General features: G+C 39.1%; 2 protein-coding genes across 2 annotated transcripts; both read right to left on the reverse strand.

Annotated features, from left to right (window-relative positions):
• Positions 1 to 3,631: 3,631 nt before the first annotated feature.
• LOC306928686 (olfactory receptor 51L1-like) lies at positions 3,632 to 5,803 on the reverse strand (the record flags this gene model as incomplete). The annotated part of the gene is made up of 3 exons (XM_079508956.1): positions 3,632 to 3,658; positions 4,919 to 5,123; positions 5,328 to 5,803. 3 exons carry the CDS (start codon positions 5,801 to 5,803, stop codon positions 3,632 to 3,634), a joined length of 708 nt encoding a protein of 235 aa, XP_079365082.1.
• A 2,471-nt stretch (positions 5,804 to 8,274) lies between these two features.
• LOC306928687 (olfactory receptor 51I1-like) lies at positions 8,275 to 9,213 on the reverse strand (the record flags this gene model as incomplete). Its single annotated transcript, XM_079508957.1, has 1 exon — positions 8,275 to 9,213. One exon carries the CDS (start codon positions 9,211 to 9,213, stop codon positions 8,275 to 8,277), a length of 939 nt encoding a protein of 312 aa, XP_079365083.1.
• Positions 9,214 to 16,298: the final 7,085 nt, after the last annotated feature.

The following is a 16,298-nucleotide window of genomic DNA, read 5'->3' on the forward strand; positions in this document are numbered from 1 at the left end:
CCACATATCTCCCAGTTCATATCTCCAAAACATGTTTTAATTTTTTCCCTTTCATTCTGTTCATCCATTCTCCAGGAACTGGTGTATATGCCTCCCCATTAGGACCGACGAGGACTCAGGAAGTATTGAATTAAAGGGAATGAGGAATACCTTCTCATGTGAGTTTTGTCTAAATTATTTTGAGGATACATGCACATAGATCCTATGGACTTGTATCCAGGCCTGTTGGCCATGAGAACCCACCTTTGTGGGTGATAATGTTAGTAAGGTTTCCACAGGACCCCAGACAAAAAAATCTTGACTTTTCACTAACTTCTACCTGTCATAAGGATAGCCTCTCTTAAGTTTACTGGTCGTTTGCTGTTTGAGAGCCCTGAAATGTGACCCACTGATGTGATCTGAAGGAATGTGATTAGTGCACCTGGCTGACGAAGCCCCCCATGTTGATGCGGTCCTGTGGTCCATTTGACCTTTGGCTCCAAATTTTAGGTTGTTTCGGTCATTAATTTCATAAAAACCCATTTTTGGGTGGAACATGACATGGTATTTTTCTGTTTACCTTAACTTCAATGCCCCTTACCTCAATGTAGATATTTAGATATATAGATATATTTTACCATCCCAATTTGTTCATCACCCAATCCCATTTTTAGCTGTAATCTCATGCACATCTTTCTCCCCCCTTCTATCTTTCCTATTTTCTTAATCATTCTCATTTTTCAGATCCACCATTCAATCAATAAATCAGTTCTATTGTTGTGGTATAGGGAAAGTCATTTGAGGTTTTCTACATTACAACACCTTGTTCAATTATTAGGTACATTTATATAATTATTTGTTGTTGCTAGTTGCTTAGCTTATGCTTCTATTATTATTTTTTTATTAAAAAAAAAAAAAAGGTTTTAATTGTTTTATTTTTTTTCCACATTCGGACATCCTAAATTCCATAAATTATAATTGACCTTTTCCCATTTTAAGTAGGTTTATTTTGTTGCCACCTTGACATTATTTGTAAACTAAGGGCGGAGTTGATAGATAAATTCTGACATGTTGTTTACACGTCATGTCAAGTTGGCCACTCCATCATATTCTGTTGGTCAACACATATAGAATTTTGTGCCCAGACCGTGTTCCATATAGGTCATATTTTGTCATCTCCCATATCATCATTTTACTCATAGCCTACTGCCTGTTTACACAGGGTGGTTCATCTTATCCTTTATATTATTTTATCATATTTATATTATGGATTTCCTGACGCCACATTCAGATCTTATATCTTGTTGACTCCTTATTCGGTCTCCATACTGTCTGTCCCCAGTCAAGTTAAGTGGCATATTGAGAGGTCTATTTGGATAAACACTGCATGTATTTGGCCTTGGTGCCCAGTGAGAAAGTAGATAGCCGGCCATTTCTCTGTTAAAGAGTTCACAGCTATCAGGGAAAGAATGTTATCTTCAGGTTGCCATAGCAACGCCAGCCTCTGTGCTTTCCCGGTCTATGGTCATCAATGACTGAACCAAGGAAGATGTCACGAGACCAGTCTCATCATCCATGTGCTGGTCCAATGAGTACTCGACAACCAGCACCACCGTGGATATTGCGGAAATGAACTATCTATTCAGCCAATGAACGTTTATCAACAACTGACGTCAGATGCAGTATAAGCCAGGAAGATACTGTGAAGAGGTTCAGTTCGGATCCATATTGGAACAATTGAATACTCTAAATTATAGTGATGTATTGTACTATTATTATTATTATCTGAACCATGTAGCACATTCTCTATGTAAATTGACTTTATTACCTACTAAAAAGTACAGTTAAAACCTTAAACTTCCTCTCAGAACTTTATTTCGTCTGTCTCCAATTCGTTTTTAAGGTATCCTTCTATTTTTTTATGGTAGAGTGACTGTCATTCAAGATTTAAAGGGCTACTCACTCATTTTTAAGGTAAATACAGCACGGTATTTGGTCTCCCTGCTGGGTTATTGAAGATATATATATTTACAGTCCTTTCTAATTAGCATTACAGAATAGATATAATTTATTTTTATCCATTAATACGATCCTTGGGGTCGCCGGAATTTTATTTCCATCAGGTGCTGTGAAGATCCTATATTATTATTGCATTTGCATTTTGGACAACATGTATTTAGTCTTTGATGAGGGTGATGTCCCCTCATCATCTTAAGTGACATGAACATCTTTTATATAGGCTACATCTTTTATCTCTACTGAGATTCGGTCATGTTGTTTTCACAGCATTCCAAGGGCTGGGCGACATGACGATATATATCGTATAGACGATAGAAAATGTCTATCGTGAAAAATGTTCTCTATCGTTTATATCGTTGTGTCGCAAAACAAGCGGTACGGCAGTATTTTACGTCACAGCGCCCAGCCACGCTGTGCTGTTATTTCATAACAAACATGAAGGGAGATGATGGCTGACGAGATTCAGAGCGGAGTAACACTAAAGTAACCGGCCATTCACATAAATGCAGGTTTCATGTTGGGTCAAATTGATAAACTGCGTGAGCCACGCATCAGACGCATGTTTTACACAGTTGAAAAATTGAGCTTGTCCGTCGGGTGCAAACTTCTTCTACTTCTTTCCTCTTACCTGTCTTGTTTTATTGTTAAATTATATTTATTATATAATAAATTATTCCATTTGAAAAGTTCTTAATTCAGCAACAGCTTACAACAACAACAACACAAGACGCTAACTTAAGTTGTGATCATCAAAAAAAAAAGGAAAATAAAAACATCCACTCCCATACGCACAGCTGGGCATTGGAGAGTTGACGACGCGGTCGCGTTGTCTCTCACTCTATCGCCTGTAGTCAATTAAACATCGTTAAGCTTCCCAACGTCTTTAACAAACTACACTACAGTGACTACAACTACAACAGAACATTTTGATTCCCTATACAGAGCTTAAAATGAACTGAAACAACAACAACTGAGTGACATGAGGTATTTCTTTTTTCCATAAGACAATTTAATGCAGACACAGGCCTGTACTTCTGTGTCTGAATGGGAAAGTCTTATTTCTTTATTTTTGCTTTTTAATTGTCATAATAATAATAATAATAATAATTATTATTATATATATTTTATTTTGTATTCTTGTTGTACTTGCTTTAGGCCTGTCTGTGCATGGGCAGGGCATCAGTATTATATTCATATAATTAGACTGGATATTGTGATTTTACATATTGTAATTGGCATAAGTTTGATATTGGCATAAGTGTTCTTTTCCTGTTTTTTGAGTGGTGCAACCACTATAGACGGTTATGTGTGTGTCCCTGTGTCCCTGTATCCGAGCACGGAAATAGCATAATTATTGTCACCACCAAGTGTCACTGTTGTGCAGCCTAACACACAGACAGAGGCCAGGGAGGAGAGCTTGTACAGTACAGTACAGTACAGTACAGTACAGTAAAGTACTCGGCCTGAACAAAAATCTATTTTTTAGATAAAAAAAAATCTGTATCGTAAAAAATATGCTATATCGTGAGTATATCGTTATCGTGATAAAAAATAATCTATATCGTGATATGAGATTTTGTCATATCGCCCAGCCCTTCTAGGCACAGCCCTCTAGGATCTATCAATATCAGGTTCACCCCTGCATGACAGTGCTGCTGCACTGCAGACGTTTCATGCCCACTCACAGCATCAGACACAGACTCACCTGTGCGGACTATACATTAACCACCACATGAACCTAGCTAGCATCCCTATGTTGTATATAATGTAACATATAAAAGTACAACATATTTGCATGATATAGATCAGAGGTGCCCACACTTTTTGACTTGAGAGCTACTTTCAAAATGACCAGCTCGGCATGATCTACCCACCAAATCAATTATTATACCATTGCTGAAAATAGTTTAAATATGTACCTGAGAGGGCTTCGGAATAGTAGAGTTCGTGTTACATTCTGTACAGTATAAGACAAATGCACTTGGAATGGGAAATAGAGGGGGAGAAATGTTGTTTTTTTTTAATCGTTTTTTTTCTTCAATATATTTAAATGAAATACTCTTTAGGGGCATGTCATGTGATCTACCTGCACAGCCTTTGTGATCTACTGGTATCTTTTGGGCACCCCTGATATAGACAAATACACAAAAAATAAATAAACCAAAAAATCTGTTCAATCAAAGTGGCCTCTCAAGAAAATAAGCACATGCCTCCATTACCACATCCTTTATGATGCCCTTAAATTCATCACTGTTGTAACGTTAATTAAAACAATGACAAATATACGTCATATTTTTTTAACGTTGACGTAGTTTACTTACGTTACTACATGTTTTTAGTATTGGATAAAGATATATGGTTAGCTGATTGACGTGATATTTGTAAAGACCCACCAACACATATAAATAAAATAATGTGTGTTAAACTGCATTGATTATAGAGATATTTGAAAATGTGCATTTATTAACAATATATATTTAGGTAAAGATACAAACTCCACAAAAGACATAGGCAAAAATTATTACCGGTATGCAGATGAGTCAAAGATACTGTAGCACTCAAAACAAAATGCAGCTAATGTACAATGAGCCACATGTGTCCCAAATAATTAAAATAAATACATTTATCAATATTTTCACCTCAATAATTACAAATCTATTGATTGCTGTTGGTATTGATTTCTCTCATTCAGAAATGTGTGAAAAGTCATCATTTAGCAGTGTGATCAGGATGTATGTACAATTTGAAAACTTGCATGTTCACATTTTTTGTTGCTTTTATATATCAACTAGTTTCCAGTACCGCAGTATGTTCTAAATGTTAATTAACAACATACACAATACAGCAAAACAGTGATCTTGGCTACTGCTTTGAATTTAGACTATTTTCCAAGTAAAGATTTAAATAGTCTTACTCTTACAGATTTTAAACTTACACCATACATCATTGGATTAAGAATGGGAGGAAAGATCAAATGGTACAGAGACAAGAACACCTTGATTCCATAAGGCCAATGTCTTATATTGAATCGACTTTGTATTATTTCAAAAAAGCACCCCACAGAGAAGTTTACTAATGCAAACAAGTGTGGAACGCAGGTATGGAGAGCTTTTTGCTTAGATTCTCTGGATAATAATGCACATATCTTCAGGATGTGTACGTAAGAGAAGAATGTTGTGATTAGCTGTGGAAATGTATATACAAATACAAAAGCTAACCCTACCCAGTTCAGGACCGTTGTATCTGCACAGGAGCGTTTTACCAGTTCATAATTGACACAGTACAACTTATCTATGTCTTTCTGACACAGTCGTAACTGAAATGATAACATTGAAAAGATGAAAAATGCAACATAGGGATAAAGCCAAGTTAAAGTTATTAGTTTATACACTCTGCTAAGTGACATGAGTGTGTGATACTGCAGTGGGTAACAGATGGCCACATACCTATCATAACTCATTACAGCTAGAATTGTAAATTCAACAAATGCATATGTATGTATGGCAAAGATCTGTGTTCGACACCAAGGTAGAGTTACCTCGTACGAATCTGACAACAAAGTGCTCATTACAGCTGGGAAAAGAGCAGTGCCTCCATAGAGTCCATTTGCAGCCAAGTTACAAATAAAGTAATACATTGGTCCATGCAGTGTCTTTTCAATAAAGATCACTCGGATCAATAGCAGATTTTCAGCGATAATGGCAATGTATAAAAGAAAGAAAATGCAGAAATACATTGGCTTTTGAGCTTCCATTCCGTAGTATGCAGAAAGCACCACCGAGGTTACTGCGGATGAATTCTCCATGCTGTGACAAAACAGGTGCTGTGAAGATCCTATATTATTATACATGCAGTAGTAGGCTACGATTCATGTACCATACATACAGTATTGCATTTTGGACAACATGTATTTAGTCTTTGATGAGGGTGATGTCCCCTCCACATCTTAAGTGACATGAACATCTTTTATATACATCTTTTATCTCTACTGAGATTCGGTCGTGTTGTTTTCACAGCATTCCAATGACGTCCAGGCAGTAACTTCTCCCTAAAGAGCTGGCCGAATAGCAACAGTTTACTATTTTTTTCCTGTTTTGTTTTTGATGCTGTCGTTTTATTTTTGTATTTTTTGTTTGTTTTCAAACTGTGTTCGGAAACAGGTGATTTCATTCCCTCAGCTGTCCCTGCCCCCCTCCCCCCCATGGCATGCATCAATCAATCAATCAATCAATCAATCAATCAATCAATCAATAAGTTATATTTATAAGTGGAATAGGCTGAACCTTTTCAAAAACGAGTAATTTATTTTTATTTTGATAGATGCTTTTCCATGTCCCTGGCAGAGTTTTGTTTCTACAGTGATCCAGCATATCTGTAGCTGAACGAGGGAAGGGGAGAGCCCTGGCTGTGCAGGGCTTCTAAGTTCACAGACATTGGGCCCGATTCACTAAGCTGTTTACACCTATATTTTGGGTGTAAAGGAATTCTCCAAACTTCCCACGTTAGTAGTCTAAATTCTCTAGAATAAGGCATTGTAATGACATAGGCTACACCACTACAGAAAGCTTTGGTCCCATGTAAGTCTGCATCCGAGCAGACTTGAGAAAGAATGTCCCTCCGCAAATTTCACAGGCAAAAAAAGATTACTGAATCAGACTACTAACGTGGGAAGTTTGGAAAATAATTATGAATTTCTAACGCATATCTTACAATGAGATTGAAGTTTTGTTTCTCTATGTGTTTGTTTGGAAAAAGGTGACATCCACTAGTACACAGTCATCTCAAACAAGTAAACAAGCACTAGTTTCTCAGGAAGTCGCTCTTCCTAGTTTGTGCCATAAGGTATATGGAATGGAGGTATGGTCACCGACACTGACGTCATTTTCGCTATCATGCAATTCCAGACGGTAGATTCGTCGCACCATAGGAGTCAAACTACACCCAAGTTTCGGTGGAATGCATTGGAGTCAGTGAGAGCCCATGCTCTAGTGTACGTGACATTTTATTGTGGCATAAAAAACGAAAACAAACCTGCTATCATTATAATGTGGCAGATTTATTTATAATTAATATAAATACGTATAGTTTGGAAAAAGGAAGACATGAAGAAACCAAAGCAAGAGCAAAATAAAAAAAATATATATATATAGTCAGTACTGTTACAGGGTTAATTGACACACAGTCAGTCATCTCCACCCACCCTCAGGCCCTCTAAATATCTCAGCACCAACACCCTTCTCCTTCCTGCCTTGCATCTCAGGGTTTCACCCAGCTTTCACCTCAGACACATTTCAAATGATGGCAATACAGCACCCAAATACCCCCGAGTTATTTACACTGCCAGAACATCAGAGCAGTTATTTCAGGGGCGACTGTGGCTCAGGAGGTAGAGCAGGTCGTCCAATGATCCATGGGTCGGCGGTTCGAACCCCGGCTCCTCCTGTCTACATGTCGAAGTGTCCTTGGGCAAGACACTGAACCCCAAATTGCTCCCGATGTGCTGGTTGGTACCTTGCATGGCTTCTGCCGCAATCGGTGTATGAATGGGTGAATGTAATGCACAATTTATGTAAAGCGCCTGCTATATAAATTTACCATTTAGCATCATTTGAAGACCCCAGAATGGCCACATGAGGGCAGGTTATCCACTGTTTGTCAGATGCCTGCATGTAGAAGTAAAATGCAGAGGACTAGAATGTGTGGATGTTGGGATATGACCGGATTTAATGACTTTTACATTCGAGTGCTGATATACTGGCATAAACCTTATTTACTTTCCCCTTGGATAGTATCAAATGCATATTAACATGTCAAATTGTCAATTGAGTTTCTAGTAGGCTTAGTATTTATAATATGTACAATACATATTTAGTATTACAAAATAACATGATAGTAGTAGTAATACAAAAAGAACAGCTTAATTTAAACAATGCAAAGACAATGAAACAAATGAAACAATAATAATAAAATACAATTTACAATTACAATTTAGGCATTTAGCAGACGCTCTTAATCCAGAGCGATTTACATTAAGCAAGAACAAAAAGCATGGGAATACATCACATATGTAAAATGCATTTATCGCGAAACATGCGTAAGCTAAGAACGTAACTAGAACATATCTATATAATGACACTATACATATAAACTATAACTAGAACATATCTATATAATGACACTATACATATAAACTATACATATATGCTATACTATGCTGTACATAGTACAATTAAATAATGCTGATGTATAGCCTATACAGCAGTGTCCTTTTTCTTCTTATCTTGGTACCCTCCTCGTTTTCCTAAAGAATAGATTAAAAATCGCAACTCTTATGGCTTTAGTGCCGATTCCATAGAGCAGTGGATTGGTAACTGCTGGAATTATGATGAAATATATAGAGAGCATTATCATCACTTCTGCAGGCGTGTGACTCATCTCAAATCGACTTTGTATAACCTCGCAAAACGTGCCGATGGTATAATTTGCAATAGACACTAAATGTGGTACGCAGGTTTTAAGAGCCTTCACTTGAGAGTCTTTCGATAAGTTCACGCACACTCTGAGAATACGTACGTAAGAAAAAAGAACCATTACTACCTGAGGAGCCATGAGAAACAAAAGGGTGATGAGGCCTAGGATATTAATGTGAGAAGTATTAGAACATGCGTTTTTGACAAGTTCAAAGTTCACACAGTGTAATTTATGTATGAATCTGCCGCAGAATTTCAGTTTTAAAGTTAAGGTGAAATAAAAAAGGAAAACGAGACATGGGTATAGCCATGCCAATGCTACAAGTTTGCATACCCTCGACACAGACATGATGGTGTGATAATGTAGTGGATAACATATGGCAACGTATCTGTCATAACCCATAACTGCTAAAATACAAAATTCAATACATGCGTATGTGTGTAAAGAGTAAATCTGAGTCAGGCAGCCTTTCAGAGACATTTGGTGAGTCACGGATGTGAGCAGACTCATAGTTGCGGGCAACAATGCAGTACCGCCATATATTTCATTAATGGCTAAATTACATATGAACAGATTCATGGGTTGACGCAGTTCTTCATGTTTGTATATCACATAAATCAGGAGCACATTCAGAAAGATAATCATGATGTACAGCAGGAGAAATATGGTGAACTGTACATGTTTGTAGTTTTCCATGACAGCATACGCGGTCATCGTGAATGACGTCACTGTGTTATTTTCCATGCCTGCATGGGTTCAATTCTGAAAATGAATTAAAATACAAGTTGTTATTACATGAAATACATTTTGACAGTCAGATAGAAATATCTATTAGAGTAGTACAATATAAGTAAGGACTCATTTGGAATTACACTCAATAATTGCATAGCCTGATGTAAACAAGAAGTGCTTTTTCTGGTTTATCCTCATAGCAGATTTTGTATTGACCTGCACATCGTTTGAACTATACCCATTCTACAAACTATGAATACAATTTTCAATCAATCAATCAATAGCCTTTGAGTGTTACATTAAGACAAATAAAGATCAATGAATTAATAAGCAAAAGAACATTTGGCTTATTGTGTATTTCAGTCAAGGTTATTTTAGTTAACTATAGAACTACCAAAATGACAAACATTCACATTCACACTGAGCACTATACTATAACTATTTCAAACCTAACCATAATGGAGTTTATAGTATCTCACTGATGGTCAACCCTCCTCTCCATGTGGTCATCTCGGCCAGAGTTGACGTTTTTAATACTAGCTACGGCTGAGGAGTGGAAGGTTGACGTCAATGGCCCAAGTGAGTATTTCATCATTACAGAATGTTTGTTTGTTGTAGTTACGGTTAGCCATTAATACCCAAGTGTGATACTTAACCAATAATGCACAAGAGGGAGTCTTATTCCATGAAATATTGCTACTAGCGCCGGCCTACTCGAACCTGCAGTTCAGGTCTCGTGACATCATGTGACATCATCAGGGATGGAGATGTGGAGACCCAGATGTCATAGTAAATGTGACCTGCTGTCGCAGTTAAGTCCATATATGGAGATCCCTGATGGCGGTTTCTGACATACCGTATATCCATATATGGACATCACATGATGTCCATATATGGATATACCGTATATACATACCGTATATAATATACGGTATGTCAGAAACCTTTTCCGACATTCCATATATTGATCCTTCCCCATCAATCCTTCCTCTTCGATGTCTCCCTTTTGACTTATACTGTACCTGCCCATTCAAATGTCAAACTCTAGACGGGCCTGCCCCAAAGTTATTAGTGCAGCCGCGCCCGGCAGCCGGCGAAAACTAGAGTTCTCAACAGGCCCTCATCAAACCCTGTACACTCAAGAGAATGTCCCCGCTACCACCCTTAGATCTCCATATACTGTATGGAGCTGACCTGTTCTGACATTCCATATGTTGATCTGACCTCATCAAACCCTGTACACTCAAGACGTGCTCCTTATATGGCCAGTTCACTATAGGAAAGACCAAGCATCAGACATAAGAACCTTTAAGATGGTTTATTGGATAGACGTGGAGTATGGTCGTTTATGGGAAGCATGGGACGTGCGGCATGACTGGGGGGTCATATTGGGGGGGTCATATTTTTACGACAGGAACTGCCTGTCGTAATTTCACCCCCCTCCGTATCTAAGTATTGGACAGTATTAAGATGTTTATATTAATATTGTATTCATCTTTAGGGCCCCTGATCACACGAGTGTCTAAACTGGTAATCAATACCAACAGTCAGTCAGACACACCATGAGTCAGACCCTCCCCGCCCAAACCCTATAACCATACACTAACCTCATTGGAAGCCACGGGTGATTTTGAACCCGCAACACAGATTCGTTTTAACCCGCCACGCATGTCGGGAGCCACAGGTGATTTTTAACCCGCAGCACGGGTGAATTTTAACCCGCAGCACGGGTTTGTCTGACTAATGACTGTAGGACTGTTGGTATGTCGGGCCCATCATGCAAGTGCAACACCTGGGAATCGTACCCCGGTCTCCCGTTGCGGGGTATTCAGAAAAGTAAAATCTTTGTACGCTTGTAGATTTGAAGACGTTGAATGACTATTAATAGTAATAGTCTAAGACTATAGTCAATTCATACATGAACAAAATCAAGAAAATGCACTTTCATTATACCATTTAGAAAATTTCCAACTTTCCACTTTTTGGTGGATTATGCATCTCTGCCTGCTGGAACATTGCTGATGCAACACATGTTTTTCACAATGATTAGAGGTCATTGGTCCACCTTGAATTTCCATCTCTCTAGACAGCAATTAAACACCAAAGTTAGGCACGTAGCGAGACCTCTTTGGACAATACCTTGAGAATAAAACGAGTGGATGAGAAAAGAGAACAGTAATGACTTCCCACTGGACTGAGTTGATATAGCGTCCAAAGAGTCATGCGCTAAAGACAGTCTCCAAAGATTTTGTTTGTTGTTTTGAATGTAATGGCCACACTTTAAATTTTTGTAACTATCTTTATTCAAAGTTTCAGAAAACAAAAGGGGGCGAAAAAAAGAAAAGGAAAAACTACATTAAAGAAATCAAATTAAATTACATGTACATACAGCTTATTACAGCAAAGGGCAGGACAAGACATGGCAGGAAATAATTGGTTCTCACACCCATACAACAGACATGTCCACAGACATGTCCACATGTCCACCATACAACAGACATGTCCACAGGCCCAGCCTGCATCCAGCCATGCCCTGTGGTGGCCCCCAGCCCGCCACAATGTGACCATGCCCACACTTTGTTAATGCGCGTAATAGCAAGCGAAGTAATACAGCAATAGTAAACCGTAAACACAGTTTATTTAGTGTTTGAATAAACTCCACTTCTTTGAATTGAAGTGTCGTCACTGTTAGAAATTCAATTTTAAGTTAACCATATAGCCTGCCCTATAAGGAAGACATGAAGATACCAAAGCAAGAGCAAAATAAACAAATATATTGTCAGTAGGCCTACTGTTACCAGGTTGACATACAGTCAGTCATATACAATCTCCCACCACCCTCAGGCCTTAGTAGTCTAAATATCTCAGCACCAGATCCCATGCCGGTATTCCTTATCAATCCTTCCTGCCTTTTTTTAATCTAAGGCTCTCAGGGTTTCACCCAGTTTTCTCAGCCACATTTCAAATGATGGCACTGCACCAGACTTTTTTTTTCTTTCTTTTTTGACAATACAGCACCCAGATATACCAGCCAGTTTGCACTGCCAGAATAGAAAGGAGCATCATCTGAAGACCCCAGAATGGCCACATGAGGGCAGGTTACCCACTGTTTGTAAGATGCCTTCGTGTAGAAGTAAAATACAGAGGACTACTCGAACCTGCAACACGCGGAACACATCTGTCACTTTGTACGTGAAGAAATGTGTAAAAATAAAAAATATAGCTGCAAGCAGTTATAAGAGGGGCCAAGGAATGCGGCAATAAGAAAAAGACTATATGCAATACGCACAATACGCGGGCGCACTTCCAGGGCTGAGAGGGAGCTGTCGCTCGGCTGCTCAACACGTCTGAAGGGCCACCCTTCCTGGGTACCAGATTGAACGAGTTACACCCTCCTAGACCTATTGCGTATAGTGTGTGTGTGTGTGTGTGTGTGTGTGTGTGTGTGTGTGTGTGTGTGTGTGTGTGTGTGTGTGTGTGTGTGTGTGTGTGTGTGTGTGTGTTGTGTGTGTATAGGCAGGCACTAGGTAGGTAGGTTATAGGCAGGTAAAGGTGGGAGATCTATTTGAAGAGTGGTGAGATCTATTTGAAGAGAGGTTTGTTCGTCCTCATCGTCGCTTCCAGTCATCCCGGTTCCTCCATATATCTGGCCAGCTCGGTGGTGCTTTGCGCTCAGCATATTTCTTGAGTACATCCACATGAGCTATGTTAATAATATGGGACATCCTCGTGACCGGTGCCAGTGTGATGGTTCCCCACAGAACTATTTTGCTGGCTGGCAGCTTAGTGTTTTTGGCAGTGTCCTGCTGGCTGCTAGTCTCATGCATTCTCCTAGCTTTCTTGCTATAGACTATTGTGGTAACATGATTCTTGTGTACACGTGTACTCTTGCTAAGTTGCTAAGTATACTGCATGCAACATTCTGGTATAGCACCCATATAGAGACTTTTGCAGGGTTGATTTCAGGGTCCAGCATTCACTGCCATATAGGAGAACAGACTCTCCCATTGCATAGATTCTAGAAGAAGGCAATAAGCTAATTTGACAAGGGATGTTGGAGTTCCATAAACTGGCCCTGCCGTTCAGGGCCCTCCACGAACCCTCCGTCTCCCACGTGGAAAACCAACATCTTAACCAGTCAAAGGGATATCCGTATGACTCGGGGGAGTCATAGGGCAGTGGTTCCCAAACCTTTTCACGTCAAGGACCCCCAAATTGATACTAATTAGCCCACAGACCCCCCATTTGAAAAGATATGCCAGGGACCCCCATAAGAGAAGATTTGTACGGCTCTAGCAGTGATTCTCAACCTTTTTAATGTCAAGGACCCCCAGTTTGACATGCATTAGTCTACGCCTCTACGGACCCCATTTAAAGGCATTTCTATCTCTGGGACCCCCAATTTATATCGTAAAATCAATGTTAATTTAACTCTGAGAGTGTACAAATGGTTCCATTTGTACAATCTCAAGAAGAGTGTTGTCAATGGACAGACAGTATATTGTACCAGGCTACAAATATCTAGGCACAATAATTGATGACAAGCTGAAATTCGACCTAAACACTGATGTGATGTATAAAAAAGGTTAACAACGCCTGTACTGTTTAAGGAAACTGGCTATAAGTTCAATGTCGACAAATTGTGAAAGTGGCCTCTATAAGATAATTCGCTCACAAATGAACGGGGTGCATATACTAAGCGCTGTGTATTCGATCTGATGCTGCTCACCCACTAAAATGGAGAGTGCAACCTTCTCCCATCCGGCCTCCGCTTGTGAGCCCACTGTGCCACAGAAAACAGGCACAAATATTCCTTTGTCCCTGTCTCTATTTGCACACTGAATGCTGCTGTGGGTAGGTTAAGGAGATAACCTTATGATGAGCACTTTATTGGTCTCGTGCCTATAAGCACACGCACTTTCTATGGCCAACGTGCATTTATCGCCTAGCACTTTAACGCCTGCACTTTAATGGTTAATGTGCACTTTGGTATCTGCTACTGTATGTGTACTGTTTATGTTTTATTTGTACTGTTTCATTGTTTAATGTACAAAGCAAAGTAAGCAAAGTTCTTTGTTTACCCAGGGTGAATGGACTAAGCTTGACGAACTTGTTTACAGCCAGACCCTGCTCATAGAACATTTCATGGTAGGGGTTTAATGCCTTGCTCAAGGGCACTTCAGCGGTGGTAATTTTAACGTGTCGGTCCGGGGATACGAACTGGCGACCTTCCGATAACAAGACAAACCGTTCGGCCACCGCTGCCCCTGTACTGTCCATGCTGCAACCCAATTTGCCCTTCGGGGACACTAAATAAACTTGAACCTTGATCTTATAAGAATAAGATTTACTGATTTTTGAGACGTTACAGCAGTGCAACAGATAATCAAAATAATTGATTGATTAAATCGATTATAAAAATAATGGATTTTAATACAAATTATCGATTTTGGAAGGGGAGAATGAAATGTCTATTTTGGGCCTGTCATTACTGGCAAAAACTTTCAACAATATTTAAAAATAAAGAAAATAGCAGATCTACAAGCTCACAATGGGTTGAGCTGCAATGCATTGTGAGCTTGTAGATTCAACAACGTTGAATGACGAACTGCAAAATCAAACTAGAATTCTTATATGGTCAGACACACTAATAATATAGTCAATTCATTGATACATAAAAAAACAAAATCAAGAAAATGCACTTCCGTTAAATAATTTCGCAAATGTTCAACTTTCCACTTTTTGGTGGATTATGCAAATATGGAACATGTTTATCACAATGGTTAGAGGTCATTGGTCCACATTGAATTTCCATCTCTCTAGACAGCAATTAAACACCAACGTTAGGCACCAAGCGAGACCTCTTTGGACAATACCTTGAGAATAAAACGAGTGGATGAGAAAAGAGAACAGTAATGACTTCCCACTGGACCCTTGATAGTGTCCAAGGAGTCATGCCCTAAAGACAGTTTTAGTTGACAGTCGTCAACTTGACAGTCGTCTCTTAAAACCAAAAATGTTGTTCTATTTTTGTACTATTTTTCCTACATCGTACGTGAAAAACATATATGAACTAATGATTGCTGGCTGATTGCTGGCTGTGTGACATTGGTTAACTAAGGGCCTGCCCCCGGCACCATATTAAGCCTTACTGTGTTGCCCCCTCGGGCTATGACCTGACGAAGATGTAACTTATACATTGAAACATTGTCACTCTTTATTTGCACCCTGTTATAATAAACCAAGGGCCTAAATCGTCTGAGCTGCTCCAGTGCCTTCTTGTTCACAATTTTAGTTTGTTGGACTTATTATTATTATATATTTAAGGGACCAAGAAGTCACAAAGTGACTTTGGTCACTTATTGTTTTTGTGTTTTTAAGGGACCAAGAAGTTATGAAGTGACTTTGATCACTTATTGTTTTTGTGGGGTTTTTTTCTGATTATATTGTAGTCACTGATTGTCTCCGTGTAGCTCAGTCAGTAGAGCTCTCGCCCTTCGACCACAAGGTTGTGTGTTCAAATCTGGGTACTGACAACTCAGCCTGTGAGTCTTATTTGTGCATATTGATCTTATTGTGTATTGTCTTCTTTCTTGGTCCCACCTTATCGCTGCTTGCAGCTATATTTATTATTATTATTCAACTAGAAATGCACTCTGTCAAGGTGCCAACTTGCACCTTGCACAACAACTTGTGCGCAAGCAGAGCACGCAAGTACTGCTACTATCTAATGTCTATTACAATTGCTGTTCTAAGTCCTTTAGACCCGTTACTGATCTTATACCAACCTTGAAACGTACCTTAGTTACGTCACCATCGACAGCCAATAAGGTACCACCATTCTTACCCCGACATACATACATACATACATACATACATACATACATACATACATACATACATACATACATACATACATACATACATACATACATACATACATACATACATACATACATACATACAGGTATGCGGTCTAGTCTAACTTGGACTCAGGGGGGTGGACGCCTCTGCCTTGCATAGTCCCCAGTGAATAGGCGGGTTGCCCTTCACTGGTAACCTTACTTTGGATTTTAAATATATGAAGGTATTGTAGG

The sequence above is a fragment of the Electrona antarctica genome, assembly GCF_951216825.1.
Source record: "Electrona antarctica genome assembly, chromosome: 8".
In the NCBI taxonomy this organism is placed as follows: Eukaryota; Metazoa; Chordata; class Actinopteri; order Myctophiformes; family Myctophidae; genus Electrona; species Electrona antarctica.